Here is a 15,030-nt window from a genome sequence, read left to right as displayed (position 1 = left end):
ATCTAATTTTTGCGGTTGCGGGATGTGATGGAATTCATGTAGTCCGGGTGATTTTATGCGTGTATCACCATTACCATACGTTATATAGACTGAATGTAATGAACTGAACACAATACGATGAAGTAAGAACAATGTTCGAGCGCAAACTCTCTACATATGCTGTTAAACCCACACTTTCCATTTCTATCTATAACTCCGGCGCCAGTGCCGCAATAACGTACCATTGAAAGGCCATTAAAACTGTTCGGACTACCTCCCACAAATAGCTGGTTTACTCAGCCTTCCTCTCCGTCCCATTTGGCCCATCTCCAATCACGACGCCCTGTCGACGACGCATCATCTCCAGCATTTTTGCTGCTTCGGAGGCATACTTACACTTGGAACGTATTTGCGAACCGTACTTATAGAACAGAAACGGGAAAGGAAGGCACCCAAGTACTAAGAACGCAGGAATGGAACTCGCCCACTGACTCCCGAGATTCTGGTACATTCGAGTAGTAAATAGCGGAAATGCGGTGCCGAACAAAGACCGAAGCACCGAGTTAGCCGCAAGTACAGAAGCAGCATAGATGACATCTATACACAAAATCAGTATACGAATCATTGGAGGAAATCCCAAAATAGGAGTCAGGACATACAAGAGTCGACTAGATAGCTCATCAACGAGATAAAGACCATGACGAGTCCACAAGCAAAGAACATAGCGCCGATGATAGGTGCGATCCAGTGCACTGATGGGTATGTCGTCCACGCAAACAGGAACAGGCCAATCGGAAGGACGATAGAGCCTACCATAGCCGGAGTCAGCCTGTCTTCGGGCTCGACTGCGCGTCCCCCTGCCTCGGCTGCCGCGCACAGACGCACGAAGCGCTTGTTATCTACGCCAGCTGCCAGCGTGGCAAGACAAACGCCAATGACGACGCCGACAAACGGAAGTCCGGCGGTGCCCTGGTTCCAGCCTCGAGAAACTTGGAAGATAATCGGAAACCCGGCAAAAAACATATACAGTGTGCCATAGATAATGGAGATGTACAGGGATGTCAGCAAGACGATAGGTTCAAGGAATAGAAGGATCCAGGGGCGCGTGAGCGACACAGAGAGCTCTTGCCAGAGCGTTTTTCGTGGTTTTCCCGCATCAAGCCTGGATACATAGACCTTTCCTGTCATCCGGGAGAGGGCCTTGGCCCGACGTCGCAGAATGAACGGTGCATAAGTTTCGCGGGTAGTCAGGCCCGTGGTAATCGAGACCACACCACCTAGTATAGCGATCAAACCAAGAATCCAGCGCCAGCCCTTAGCCTCGCCAAGGAAACCGCCCACTATGGGCCCTAGGGAAAGGTAATCAGTACCAGGAGATACGTCACGAAAAGAGCGTATTCACCACCTACCAAGTGCAGGGCCCAGAAAAGGAGCTGTGACAAACATGCCCGTCGCGAGTCCGCGTTCCGCCTTACTGAACATATCGGCAATTACGCCCCCGGTATTCGTCATCGACGATGAACCAAACGCGCTCGCAAAAAAGCGAAGAACTAGCAAGGCTGCGATGCTGGGCGCGCACGCCGCCGCCACGCTGAATGCTGTGTATGCTGCGAACGAAACCACATAAATGGATTTGCGCCCATACGTCTCTGATAGAGGCGCCCAGATCAGCGGTCCCAGCGCAAACCCCAACACGAAGAGAGACAAGCCTAGCGTAGCCACATCCCCGGACACGTTAAAACGCTCTTTAATGTCCTCGATGCCGCTGGCATACACCGAGCTGGCAAAGGTCACCGAAAACGTGGACATGGACTGGAGAACTGCAATGGCCCATTTCCGGCCCTTAGAAAAGCTCATGGCATCTTGGTGGTCGTTGTGCAGATAATCGATGATGTAGGGATCATCATCCGTGCCGTTACCGGCGTAATTCTGGTTGCAGACGTCGTCGTCGAGGCGTGTGTGCCAGACAAGAGATCGAATCCAGGACGTACGCCGAGAAGAGGCCTTGATTTGCTGGGGAACGTCGTCATCGGAGGCAACAGGCTCAGTAACAACGGCCATGATGAGAACAACAGGAGGCACCGAGAGACTTGTGTAGAGATTCAAGATGCGGATGGCCGAAAATAGTCGAGCTTTCATGTCTGGCCATATTATCTCGTCTCAAAGAGTAGAGCATCGCACTCGCATCATCGGTTATATAGCTCACCTTAGATGTCCCGACTCGGGGTTTCGGCGCGGCGATATTCGCGAGAAAGCAGAGCCCGCGGCATTTATCTACGGAATTATCAGAAACTACCCTAAGTGCGGCTTTCCTTTGAAGTCAGTGACACTCTATTGAGACCCCACCAACTCGGCAATTACTGGTACATTATCCCGTGCTTACTACAGCCACCATTGTGAGAACCTCTTTGGCCAGCTTCCCCTTCCTACTTGCATAAGAGTTTAGACCGCTGTTGGACCCACGGCCCGATCCTTACGCTAACGTTACAGTAGCTTAGAGCCTAGTCTAGCCAAAGCTTGTCGAAGCTTGTCGTGCCAGGATCAGTTTAAGCGCCAGGCATAATTCATGTAGTGGCACACTGCCAAGTTCGCCAGTCTGCCAAGTAAGGAAGATCGTCCTCATGTTGGGGTGATCTCATCTGATTACGTACGGCTTCGGATCCGGGAAGGGATCTGATAAGATAATGCTTACCAACACATGTACTGAGGAGGGCGAATACTACCATACGGTGACCGGCGATCCTTCACCGCGCAAATAGAATCTCAGCACACCGGTTCCCCTTCCGAGATGATGTTCCAACATATAGACCCGCTTTAAAAGGACAGAAAAAAATTCAGGAATCAACAAGGGAAGAAGGAGAACCTGTTTCGGAGGACATCGGCTAGTGAATGCCTATTTACCGAATGACATCAAAACGACACAGAGATGACCTTCGAACTCGGAAAAGCTTCCTTTGGGATCCCACAGCCAGGAAGCATGAATGGAATCGAAGTCTACGAACTGATTGAATCTCATGCAGGCTCCGAGTAGGCGCTTCTGCCCCATAATAGCGACAATTTGGTGACCAGCTTATCTGCCATGCCTGGCAAATGGTAGGTAATAAAGGTACTGATCACCACTGATGCCTCCAAACGCCCGCAGTTCAAGCTAGCAAACTTCGGAGGAACCGTATGCAGTACGATGTCGACGTGGCGGCATATGGGCCAGGCATGGGGAAGGTACGTTTTCGACACACGAGGGCCGATGACGGAGGTCAATTCGCAGTATGCCAAGCAGGAGCACATGACTAGGACCAGCCAATTGACACTGAACACTGAGAAAGCTCTTCCAAGAAGTTTCAAATTCCTCTGCCACCAGACGTAAGGACAAGAAACGACTTCAAAGAAAGTAAGGCGGAAGCTAGCGTCTGTAACCTCCAAGGGCACGAGTGCCACGTAAGGCCTCTCGCTTCGGGGTGGTATTCATTTATTTGGTGGTTCATCGATTCATTCACTCGGGGGAAATCATATCACCAAGATGCTTTGTTCATATTGCAACAAATTCCTTGTTATCTTCATTGCTATCCCGCGTGGGACAAGAAGAAAGAGAAACAAAAAGAAAATGTTCGAACAAGAGGTTATTCCCTTGGCTATATTAGACCATGCATCCTACACCGTGAAGATATGCCTCCACATAGACCCTGGATCTTCTCAATAGCCCCACTGACTCAACCAAGTCTCGAACCAGGCAGAAGATACAGGTGCCAAGTGGGCGAAAATGGAGCTTCGTCTTAAGGCATTCTTCACAACGCAGTTCGGGGCAGATGAAGCTGCGCTCGCAGTTACATCATCCGACGCAGATGATTCCTTTAGCATCCGGAAAAAGGACAACAACTTGAATCCTGTTTGCGCTCGACTCGTCGTAGTCTGCAACGAAGCCTTATCATGTTTATGCGCCCCCTGGACAATCACCTCCTCGGCCGCCTGTAGGTCGTCGAGCCACTGAGAAAAGGGCACAACCTGAATCTTCTCCGGTGCCATGGCAGCCTCCAGACGAGCCTTTATGGTCGGCAGCAATGAGTCCCAACTGCTCGTTTGGGGATTGACAAGGTTGTAATACAGTTCGTCTTCATCGCTGTCGCCCGTTTTTTTCGTATGCGAGTGAATCAGCTGCCCCATAATCTCGGCCAGCAGATCGATGGGAATCCAATCGAGAGCAGTGGCCGAGCCCAGGTCCGCAGGCAGCTTGCGGAGGTATGCTGATGCGTCTATGATCTGAAGGATGCGGCATTAGTACACGCTGGCCTAAAAAGGGGGAGCAAAGGAGGGAACGAGAAAAAGTCAACGTACTGCTGGCACCCAATCTCGCCGCGACCATATGCTGCCTTCTCCGTGGGTCGTGATGGGTCCGGCGACTTGGCCCACGCGCAGGACCGAAAGATGGAGCACGCCAGATTTGGCGGCCTTGCTGAGCAGGTGCTCGGCTACGAGCTTGGAGGCGCTATATCCATTAATCGAGGCGTCTAAGTTGGTCAGTTTGGCTTCGGGCACGGGACCCAGGACATGCGACGGCCAATTCATGGCGCCACTAATCGAGGAGACAAAGAAGAAGCGGATCATGTGCCTAGTCTTTGTGCAGATGCGGACCAGGCTCTGCAGCCCAATGAGTTGCGTCTCGAAGGAGGACAGGGGCAAATTGAAGTTGACTTCCCATGCATTGTCTGCCAGCGTCGGGTATTAGTCGTCTACATGAGAGCACACTGGAATACAGTATCTGTAACTTACGGATCATGATCGTTGCCTGGTTCCGAATTTCCACGAGATCGGGCTGGTTCAGGCCTAGAGCCTCACATGTCAGGTCCATCTGGACAAATCGGACTTTGCCCTTCCAGTCCGAGGATAGACCCCTCGAATGGGCCAGCTCTGCTTGCCTGCAGGCCGCATCCGCCGTGCTGCTACGGTTTAAGCACCAGACTTTGGCGACCTTATCGTTTTTGCATATGGCATCCAGAAGATACGAGCCGACAGCTCCCGTCGTGCCTGTGAGAACGACGTATTCCTTAGGCTCCTCCCGGGACACCGCAAAAGATGACAGATATTTGGCGAGGGTTTGGGATACGGCCCTGGTACGGAGGAGCTGTGCTGTCTGTGTTTCCTGGTTTGCTTGGTGTACATCGTGCAATTGCGTCCACAGCACTTGCCCCAGCTGGGCCACAGAGGGATGTGAATATATCGTGCCGGGGTTTGTTTGAAGAGAAGACGAGAGGAAAACAGAGTTGAGAAGTCTCGAAAGTCGGATTATATGGAGTGAATCGAGCCCGTTTTCCAGAAGGTTATCTTCGTCTCTGATCTGCTCGAGTTCCAAACCCGGAGACACGACCTGAATGGCTTTCCGCAGCCCAGCACTAATACTTTCGATGCTACTTCCGTCAATGTCTAGGGAGTCGGTAGGCAACGAGGATTGCGACTCTGGAACGGCCGAGTTCTGGTAGAGAGCCGCAATCTCCTTTGAAAAGGCTTTCTCCATCTCATAGCGTGCCAATGTCCCCTTGGGTGTGCGAGGAAAGGGCGTGCGCACAATTTGGACAAGATTGCGGTGAATTTGGGCAAACGCGGGCAAATGCTGGTTCACAGATTCAATGGCCGGCCACACAGCCTCGATTATGGCAAGGTCAGATGCGTCCCGCCGATTCTCCTCTGGACTGAGCAATGCCCCCACTTGGAAACGACCCCGTCCAGCAATATAGACGGCAGAGATCCAAGGGTGGCCAGCCAACTTCATTTCGGCAGCTAAAGGGTTAAACTTTTCCCCATTCGAGAGGATGACGAGATCATCTTTACGCGTCTCATACTTGTACAGTTCCGGGACTGTAGGATGACACGAGTAAAGGTCTCTTGTTTCGTATATGTCCAAGTCTGGGAACGTCAGGAAGATGGCCTGGGTTGCCGCCAACTCCTTCTTCTTGACAAACACCAGCTCGAACAGAGTATCCGAATAACGCCGCATCTCGAATCCGCAGCACGGATGGAAATGAAAATACGCCCACTCATCTGGATGCGTGATCACAGATGGCACAACCAGCCCTTCAGTCATACCCATCGTCTGCCAAAAACGGACACGGGAGTGGATGATGTTGCCCACAGACGGTGGAGTCGGGCCGCCCGCGGAAGTGACAAACTTCAGCTTTTTGAGCTTGTCCAGCACGCGAGGTGTCTTGGCTATGTCTGAGAGAACAACGGGCGAGACAAAGGCCGAGTCAATATCGATGTTATCGAGGGTCTCTTCGATGACATGCTGCATGACGGGCCCGGTGGGCGGCAAGACTATGCTCCACCCCAAGAAGATGGCACAAGGTAAACCAAAGCAAAGACCGGCAACCTAATAATATGGGAGAACCTCCCAGTTAGCCACTGGCGTTTTGATCTCTAAATATACTGCGCATGTAGAAAGTACTTGCATGGAATAGAGGCATCGCACATAACATCCTTGTGCCCGTCCACTCCACCAAACTAGGCATCTTTCCTTGGATGGGCTCCACCAAGTGAAGCGCATCGCCAGTGCCCACGGCCTCGAGCGTTAGTGGTATCAGTCGCGGTAGGCCTGTCGAACCGGTGGTGTGGAGCAACGCCAAAATATCTGATCGTCCTTCCTGCCACTGCTTCTTGTAGATGTACGGTTTAACAGCGCTGGGATCCATGATCTCGGTCAGAGCAGGTACTTGAATACAGGGTAACTGCAACTCATTGACGAAGCTGAGCTTGCCGACGCCTGGCGATGTAATCCAGAGCTCGCAGCCAGACTGCCGTATCAGTGACAGATGTCCCTCCACACTATTCCGTGGCGATGAGAGGAGGACCTCCATCAAGCGTCAGTCGCGAGAAAAACACCGTTGATAACAAAAAAGCTACTATACCTTGTGACCAACTTTTGTCGCTGCAACGATCAAAAGGAAGTATCTCAGATCATCTAAAAACAGAAGAAAAACGAAGGCGTCAATATCAGCCCGGAAAGCAAATACTTTTTTAATGATGGGCGGACGTACTTTGTCCGAGGTAGCCTATCGTCTTAGGCGTCGTATGCGTTCCAACTTCAGACTCGAGCCACCAGCACACCCTATTGACCGCATTGGCAAATCTGCTCGTCGTTACTGCCTCGTATCCTTGCGAGGGCTGGTTGTTACGGGGGGTATAGTAAAGTACTCGCCCGGGATTATCTCGAGCGATCTTGTCAACTTCTACTGGAAGTAATCGTTGGCCATAGCATGGCGAGGGAGGAGCGGAACCCATGTTGGTAATTTGAAATGTCGATGACAACCGGATTGACAATTCAAACCGCAACCGAAAACTAAGATGGGTACGATTTCAAGTTTAAGTGGGCAAACAGGTCAAAGACACGGAGACTTGAGGATCTCTTTGTGTTATATCATATCTTGCCTGAGGAGTTACTAATTGACTACTCAAGGCGTAATTGTTCCGAGTAACGTTCGACATGGTCTCGCTTCACAATTACGGTCCTGTTGCGGATCAATAGTAAGTTTCCGACTTCCGAGATCCTTAAACCCGATTCGGCAGTGCTTTTTCTACACGACTTGCTAGAGATACTGCTGAATAGAACGCTTTGTAAGTATATCATAGCCTTGGCTGTCGAGTTCGTCGTCGGAAGGTTTTGTACCACTCGGGATCGGAGGTCCGGCGCCATGATTCTAAATCTCCGATTACTCAACATCTTGAATCCGAAAGCAGGTGTTTGGTGAAGTACTGACACTACAAATGCCAGAACTTGCTACAATTTCTCTCTTTATATATCAGGGAATCGCTTTCTTTAAGGAAAATTCAAAATACTCTCGCTTCTAGTGGAAGTTTTGCACTTCACTACGTGTTCTCGCGATATTCCCATCTTTTCCCCAGATCTGACCAATAAAGTAGTAACAACAGACGCGAACTGTAATCCATCATGGAAGAACAACCCTGGAAAAACTTTGAAACTATCCAGCTTCATGCCGGGTATTAATGATTCTCCCTCCACCACTCTTTTGAGAATCAGCACCTGTCGAAACTAACCACTCTTCCATAGATATAAACCTGAGCCTCATATGAGATCTACCGCGGTACCTATCTATGCCACAACTGTTAGTCACTGCCCTAATTCATGGGCCTCTGTTGTGAGACTGACTATAATCCTTGCAGAGTTTCACTTTCAATGACTCTGCCCAAGGAGCTCGACTGTTTGGTCTCAGGGAGATGGGTAACATCTATTCACGTCTGATGAACGTTAGTGAGCACTCAAGAGCAAAAGCAACACAACCCGCATTCTTTCTGTGGTCTCCTTTCCTGCTCCTTGATATTCAGACAATGGCTAAAACAGCAAATGTCAGCCTACCGTAGACGTCTTTGAGAAACGCATTGCGGCTCTCGAGGGTGGCATCGCCGGGCTCGCTACCGCCTCGGGCCAGGCGGCACAGTATCTGACACTGACCAGTCCGACCAGGCCTGGGGACAATATCGTGGCCAGCTCGCATCTGTACGGCGGTACATACAACCAGTTGAGCGTGCTCCTCCCCCGCTTCGGTGTGACGACCAAGTTCATACGCAGCGTGCAACCTGCCGACTTTGCCGCAGCCATTGACGATAAAACGAAAGCCATCTATGTCGAGAGCATTAGTAATCCAGACAATGTTGTACCGGACCTTGAGGAAATTGCCAAGATTGCCCATGACCATGGAATACCCCTGATTGTACGTTGTCTGTGCTTACTATACCATATGTGCAGCAATAACAAAGAGAGAAAAATAAGAGACTACTTTCCTTCTCACTAACACCCTTCCTACATACAGGTCGACAACACGCTCGGTGCCGGCGGCTATTATATCCGCCCCATCGAGCACGGCGCGGACATTGTCGTCCACTCAGCTACCAAGTGGATCGGCGGCCACGGAACCACTATTGCCGGGGTAATCATCGATTCGGGACGATTTGACTGGGGCAAGAACGCTGCCCGATTTCCGGAAATGGTCGAGCCATCGCCAGCGTACCACGGCCTCCGGTACTTACCCAGCTTCGGTCCGTTCTCGTTCATCATGCGCGCTCGTGTGGAGCTGCTCCGCGATATGGGTCCCTGCCTGAGCCCCTTTGCCGCGCAGCAGTTATTGATCGGCCTCGAGACTCTGGGCCTGCGCGCGGAGCGGCATGCGCAGAACACAGCCCAGTTGGCAGAGTACTTTGCAGCCCATCCAGAGTACGTGAGTTGGACCCTGTGGCCCGGATCAGAGCAGCACCCCAGCCACGCAGCGGCGAAGAAGTACCTGAAGCGTGGCTTTGGTGGCATGCTGAGCATTGGAGTGAAGGGCAATGCCGAGGCAGGAACCAAGGTAGTGGATAGCCTGCAACTGGTGTCGAATCTCGCCAATGTGGGCGACGCCAAGAGTCTGGCTATCCATCCATGGTCGACGACTCACGAGCAGCTGTCGGTGGAGGAGAAAACGGCATCGGGGGTTACGGAGGACATGATCCGTATCTCAGTAGGGATCGAGCACATTGATGACATTATTGCCGATTTCAAACAGGCATTCCAAAAGGTCTTCGGCTAGAAAAGGCGTGCTGTCGATGATGAGGCTACCAGTCAAGATCGAGCGCCGGTCAGATTCATACACTACAGCACTGTATAAAAACTACCAAGACAAGCACTACAAAAATAAAGAGTTGTGAAAAGTGAACAAAACACATGAGAATTTTCCAGCGTTGATGGAACTATGCTACAAAAGCTTGTTTTGTTGCTGATCGAGCTCCAAAGCTCCGTGGTGTTAGACCTCTAAGTTATATCTCGTATCTCACAGTGGCAAAACCCATGGACTTTTTTTCTCTTGTCATAGTTCAACCCGCAGAGTAATTATATTCTCATGGCCCTTATTGGGCGAAAGGCGTACAAACACAAAAGGAGACAGTTGTTTTATCGAACCTCCGTCGCCTTCCGCATTGCTCACTTCGTGACCTGTGGCTCTGTTGTTACCCTGACAAAGCGGCGGCAAGCCTCGTGTGCTCTTCCAGAAATCCCTTTCCACAAATTACGTCAACGTATATGCTCAGCAGCTTCGAGACCTCCGACTCTTCGAAACATCCGAAAGGCTCCGATGTCCAAGTTGATTATCCAATGAGGGGCTTGTAACGCCGAGTATTGCCTGACAGATGATTCTGAGGCTTTCGGGGGCCGGACACTTCCTTATTGGCCTTGAGGTGCTTCGATATTTACTATTTAGATCATATCCGCGAGACTCCAAGACCCAACGTGAGAGGAGTCTAAGTGGTCCCTCCAGCATCACCACGCACTATCCGGCCGTCTACACCTATTTTGCATACAGATATCTCCTCCAAGATCTACACTACAGCTATCTGACATGACAGAACAAGGAACCGTTCGTAACACAACTTGGGTGTTCAAGACCCCGCCTACTGCCCTGATTGAGCCGGGCGTGACAACCGCGATCGAGAATCGGCCTGTGCAGCTCGTAGCACCCCCCGGCGGCGTGGTCGTCAAGCTTCTCGTCGCTGGGCTCGATCCTCACCAGCGAGACCGTATGCGCGGTGCCGGAAACGTGGACTATGTCCCAGGCTACGAGAAGGATAAGCCGATCACCAACTTCTCCATTGGCCGGGTCATTCATTCCGACACAAGCGCCTTTGAACAAGGTTGTCTGATTGCCGGAAGTCTGCCCATTGCCGAGTACGCTGTTCTGCCCCCTGAGATCTTGAACTTTCGAATGATGTCCACCCCTGCCGTGTGGAAGGTGACCAACGCCTACCAGCTGGACCTCAAGCACTACGTCGGCGCGCTAGGCCTGGCGGGCATGACCGCATGGAATGCCTTTTACGGCCTGGTCAAGCCGGTTGCGGGCCAGACAGTCTGGGTCAATGCAGCGTCCAGCTCGGTGGGAGAAGTGGTGGTGCAGCTAGCCAAGATAGAGGGGATGCGGGTGATTGCAAGTGTGAGCTCGGATGAGAAGCTGGCATACGTGGTCGACGAGCTGGGCGCCGATGCTGGTTTCAACTACCGGCGGGAGCCAATCGATGCGGCGCTGAAGCGTCTAGCGCCGGAGGGATTGGACGTGGTGTTTGAGAACGTGGGAGGGGAGCACTTACAGGCAGCCATCGAAAGCATGAAGTGGTTTGGGCGGATAATCAGCTGCGGCGCAGTACGTGTGGCCTTTCCTGACAATACTATACACCGTCCTATCTTTGTTGGATCCTTGCTGATGTTTTCCCCAGGCGTCCCAGTATAACAAGCCACCCGATGAGCAGTACGGCGTTACTAACACCTCCGAGCTCTTCCGTCGCCGCATCACGATCCAAGGATTCATGTTCTGGGACGAGAACATCTACAAGGCCAACATCTTCAACTTCTTGATGTGGATGCCGAGATGGATCGCAGAGGGCAAGATCAAGTCGCGATACACCGTCTTCGAGGGAATCAACCAGGCAGAGAGGGCCTTTCTGTCCATGTTTACAGGCGGCAGCTTTGGCAAGACACTGTTGAGAATTGGCGAGGAATGATCCTGGTATCAGTCAAAAGGCCTCGCGTACCGCAGTGCAATCACGGATACATCCCTGTAACTTGATGGGAATAGACGCAATTCAGGCATTGCACATTTTGGTCATTTCTTTGTTCTTAGAAGAATGAAATCAAAATCAAATACACCCATGTCATGCGAGCGACAGGGGTTTTGGTATCTCCACGCCGGAACTATAGCAAGACAGCATTGACATAAGGCCTTTTGCCGGGGAATCTAGTGCGTACATTTATTTTTAAATGCAAGTGATTAGCCACTTGCTTTTTTTTTCCCGAGCTGTGCTTGGTTAGTCGAACGCTGCTGAATTAGACCAGTCTACTCCTGGCTGCAAACAGTGTCTTCTCCTTCCTCTCAGCTACGAAATGGATCGTGATCATGGCGCGTATTCAGCACCGGGGTGTTATTCTGATGGCGGTCTTTTCACTGATATAAGAGATATCGGGATCTGTCTTTCTCTTGTGTCACCTATGTCATGCAGATATTTGCTGTGTCTAATTGAACATTACTGGGAAATAAAACTAGTGATAGCGTTGTATCCTTGGAATGATTGTCAGTGCCATCTAACTAGGGAAGGAACCAGACGTCTTCCTTGGCTCGGCGTCCGAGATCTACTTTCCTCGCACTAGCGCCAGCAAAAGCTTCTAGCGTTTCGGAGCTCGCCCGGAGAGCCTCATGCTGTGGGCCAGTCACCAAATGCGACGGATCTTACTCACACCCACCTCTATCTGGCATCGGAGGGTTTAGGGGTTTGATTCCAACAACCATGAGGACCTCACGGTACTTGACCTAGAAACCCAAGAAGTTGAAATTTCATGGCCCCGTGATTTTAAAGTCTACTTTGCCATCCATGCCCATTACACAATCAACGATAGAACTGCAGAGTCTACGAAGGCTCCAGAAACACCCTTAAGATGCGGTTTCTCTGTCTTCATGGCTATGCCACATGCGTTGATGTTCTGAAAGAGCAGATGGAACCAATTATAGAGCATCTTCCTAGTAATTGGGAATTTGACTTCTTGGAGGCAGGAATGAAATCATCCAAACTGATGTTTCGTAAGTTTGGCTCTAGACGTTCTGTTCTCTTCGGATACGGGCTAAATCTACATCCCATAGCCACGATGGACCAAGTGCCTCCACCAAACTACTCCTGGCACAACTTTCCGTATCCAGAAGACGTCCAGAATGCTTATAGACGTTTGTTATCGTATGTCGAGTCCGAAGGGCCTTTTGATGCCGTTTGGGGCTTCTCTCAGGGAGGCGCGATGGCCGCCCTGCTGCTGCTCATGCACCAGAAATCAAATCCAGGTGCTCATGATTGGCCCTTCAAAATGGCCATCTTCAATTCGACCTTTCTTCCTTATCGTATCGATTCCGGCTCCATCACGTGGGATTTGACGGAGAAAGGCCAACTCCAGGCGACATACCGACCCGGCGAATTCGATGCCTCGGATGGCAAGCGAGATGTCGACTGGGTGCAGGACTCCCGCACCCTGTTGGACTACCATATGATCAAGAGAGTGCAAGAGCAGTTGGACTTCCCGGTCCGGCTTCTGCTCAAATATCGACCCCAAGATGTAACGGACAAGCTGACCCTGCCCTCCGTACACATCCGGGGAATCAAAGATCCGTACTTCTTTGTGGACGACGCGGTTTCACAATTATTTGATACCGAGACAGCCATGAAGATGGTGCACCGTGGTGGCCACCACTTTCCCAGGTATTCCGATGAGCTAGTGCAATTTGCGGAATTGATTATCGAAACAGTTTCTACTCTTACTTAGCCTCAGGTGTCTCGACTACATAATTCAATTATTGTTGTTCAGAAACCTTCTTGATTGTACAGTATAAGTAAACCAGAATAGAGAGAAGCAAGTAGGTGAAATCGCCTCGCCACTGGTCATTCTTCGACATGTCTTTTGACTTCTCCAAGCCTGGCATTCCTCTAAGAAGTGGGATTGTTGAGTGCACAATGCTATACCCTACCAAATCTTTTCGCCTTCCATGACATATTTTGGGGGGCATAGTAAAGACTATGGGCTTCTCGCCCTAGCCGGTTTCTGTGGGGGGTCTAGGGATTGGCAATGGGGACTGCCCTCTTCTGCATCATCGGAATACTTTGCCATATGTAGTAACCGGTCTCTGTCCCCAGATACCCAATAAAATAGTTACCACAGTCGTCGTGCTTTGGTCCGAGGCGCAGCTCCGAACCTCAATCATATCCCCGAATAAGCTTCCGGTGAAGTACTCGGTACAAGACTCCTTTAAAGCGTCGGCGCAACAAAATCTCGAAAAGAAAAGAAGGGCACTGTATGACTAGCTTATTTGTCTCGTACTTGCTCTAGTCCCAGAATATTGCATCATCCTGTGTCTGCTACATACATCTCAACCATAACATCAAGCCCTTGGTCCTCCGTTTCGGATGCAGAATTACATTCACGCCCCCCTCCATAACACGCTACCGACCAACCGGACCCAAAATTTACTAACAACGGCACCGAAAATAAGACAGCGCCGCAGCTCCGGTAGGTAATTTGTCATACAATCCACTTCCGTATGTTCTCGCCCCGAAGAGCGAAGCCGCTGCTACAGCCACATGATAATATTGTCGCGCCGTAGGCGCAATTTTAGTTACAGGGACTTTTTTCTGACACGGTTTCCTCGCACGGCACAACAAAAAGGGAGCAGCTGGATGTCCTTAACTTTCTGCCCCGGAGGGAAGACCTACATTTTCCAGGGCGATAAAAGGGGATTGTCACCAGGTAGATTAGTCATCGGTCAGATTCACCCTGTTTCCCCCAGTAGCTTAGGTCGAGACATCCTCACTTTTACTTAGCCTTCAATATACACTTTGCGCGTATTTTGCCCCTGATTTCTGAGCAGCTGATCTGAAATCCTCAAACCTTCGTGTCACAGCACGTGGCCATCTTCTATGCATACGATATAATCGTCAAGCCTTTTTCGTATCAGCCCCCATCCTTGAGACGAGGGTGTGATAGCCCGTCACATTCTCACCAAATTGCAAGGATTATGTGTTTGAAGATTCACAATCGAAATGCTTTCAATGTATTTTGAGCTATCCCCTAGTAATACTACTTTCAACTTTAGGTTTCTAAAAGTTTAGGGAAAGTGTTTATAAAGCTAGAAGTAAAAAGTTCTCACAACTTCGAAAAAGATCAAGTCAAATAATTCACCAAGGTTTAGGATTAAGCGCAGAGGAAGTGCCCATTAGCACAGAAACGGCCTACAAGTCTTTGCGGCGATGACAAGTGAATCTTGACAAGTGACATCGTGAAATTATGGTGGCTGAATTCTCTTAGAACATCTTTCCCCGGCTATTTACCCACAGAAAAGAAAAGAAAGGTTTTACCTCTAACAGCTTGTATCTCACAACGTGATTATAACTCCCTGTCGAAGATAAACGACCTCTGCTGCAGCCAAAAGCTATTTGGTTACTATACCTGCCTTTAAGCTTTCACGGCCAAGAAAATAGCTGAAACTCATCAAAATACAA

At 50.4% G+C, this 15,030-nt stretch overlaps 3 protein-coding genes across 3 annotated transcripts; 2 read left to right on the top strand and 1 right to left on the bottom strand.

Annotated features, from left to right (window-relative positions):
* Positions 1-3,669: 3,669 nt before the first annotated feature.
* Positions 3,670-6,259, bottom strand: UCRPA7_1484 (putative ochratoxin a non-ribosomal peptide synthetase protein; the record flags this gene model as incomplete). Its single annotated transcript, XM_007914064.1, has 3 exons — positions 3,670-4,233; positions 4,309-4,679; positions 4,744-6,259. 3 exons carry the CDS (start codon positions 6,257-6,259, stop codon positions 3,670-3,672), a joined length of 2,451 nt encoding a protein of 816 aa, XP_007912255.1.
* A 1,940-nt stretch (positions 6,260-8,199) lies between these two features.
* UCRPA7_1483 (putative homocysteine synthase protein) lies at positions 8,200-9,545 on the top strand (the record flags this gene model as incomplete). Its single annotated transcript, XM_007914063.1, has 3 exons — positions 8,200-8,229; positions 8,334-8,693; positions 8,793-9,545. The coding sequence occupies 3 exons, from the start codon at positions 8,200-8,202 to the stop codon at positions 9,543-9,545; spliced, it is 1,143 nt and encodes a 380-aa protein (XP_007912254.1).
* An 804-nt stretch (positions 9,546-10,349) lies between these two features.
* UCRPA7_1482 (putative nadp-dependent leukotriene b4 12-hydroxydehydrogenase protein) lies at positions 10,350-11,502 on the top strand (the record flags this gene model as incomplete). Its single annotated transcript, XM_007914062.1, has 2 exons — positions 10,350-11,144; positions 11,218-11,502. 2 exons carry the CDS (start codon positions 10,350-10,352, stop codon positions 11,500-11,502), a joined length of 1,080 nt encoding a protein of 359 aa, XP_007912253.1.
* Between the last annotated feature and the right edge of the window lie 3,528 nt (positions 11,503-15,030).

Source organism: Phaeoacremonium minimum, assembly GCF_000392275.1.
Source record: "Phaeoacremonium minimum UCRPA7 unplaced genomic scaffold PA7_03_scaffold_108, whole genome shotgun sequence".
Taxonomy (NCBI): Eukaryota; Fungi; Ascomycota; class Sordariomycetes; order Togniniales; family Togniniaceae; genus Phaeoacremonium; species Phaeoacremonium minimum.
The sequence above is the reverse complement of the archived record's forward strand: the minus strand, read 5'-3'. Positions and strand labels throughout refer to the sequence as shown.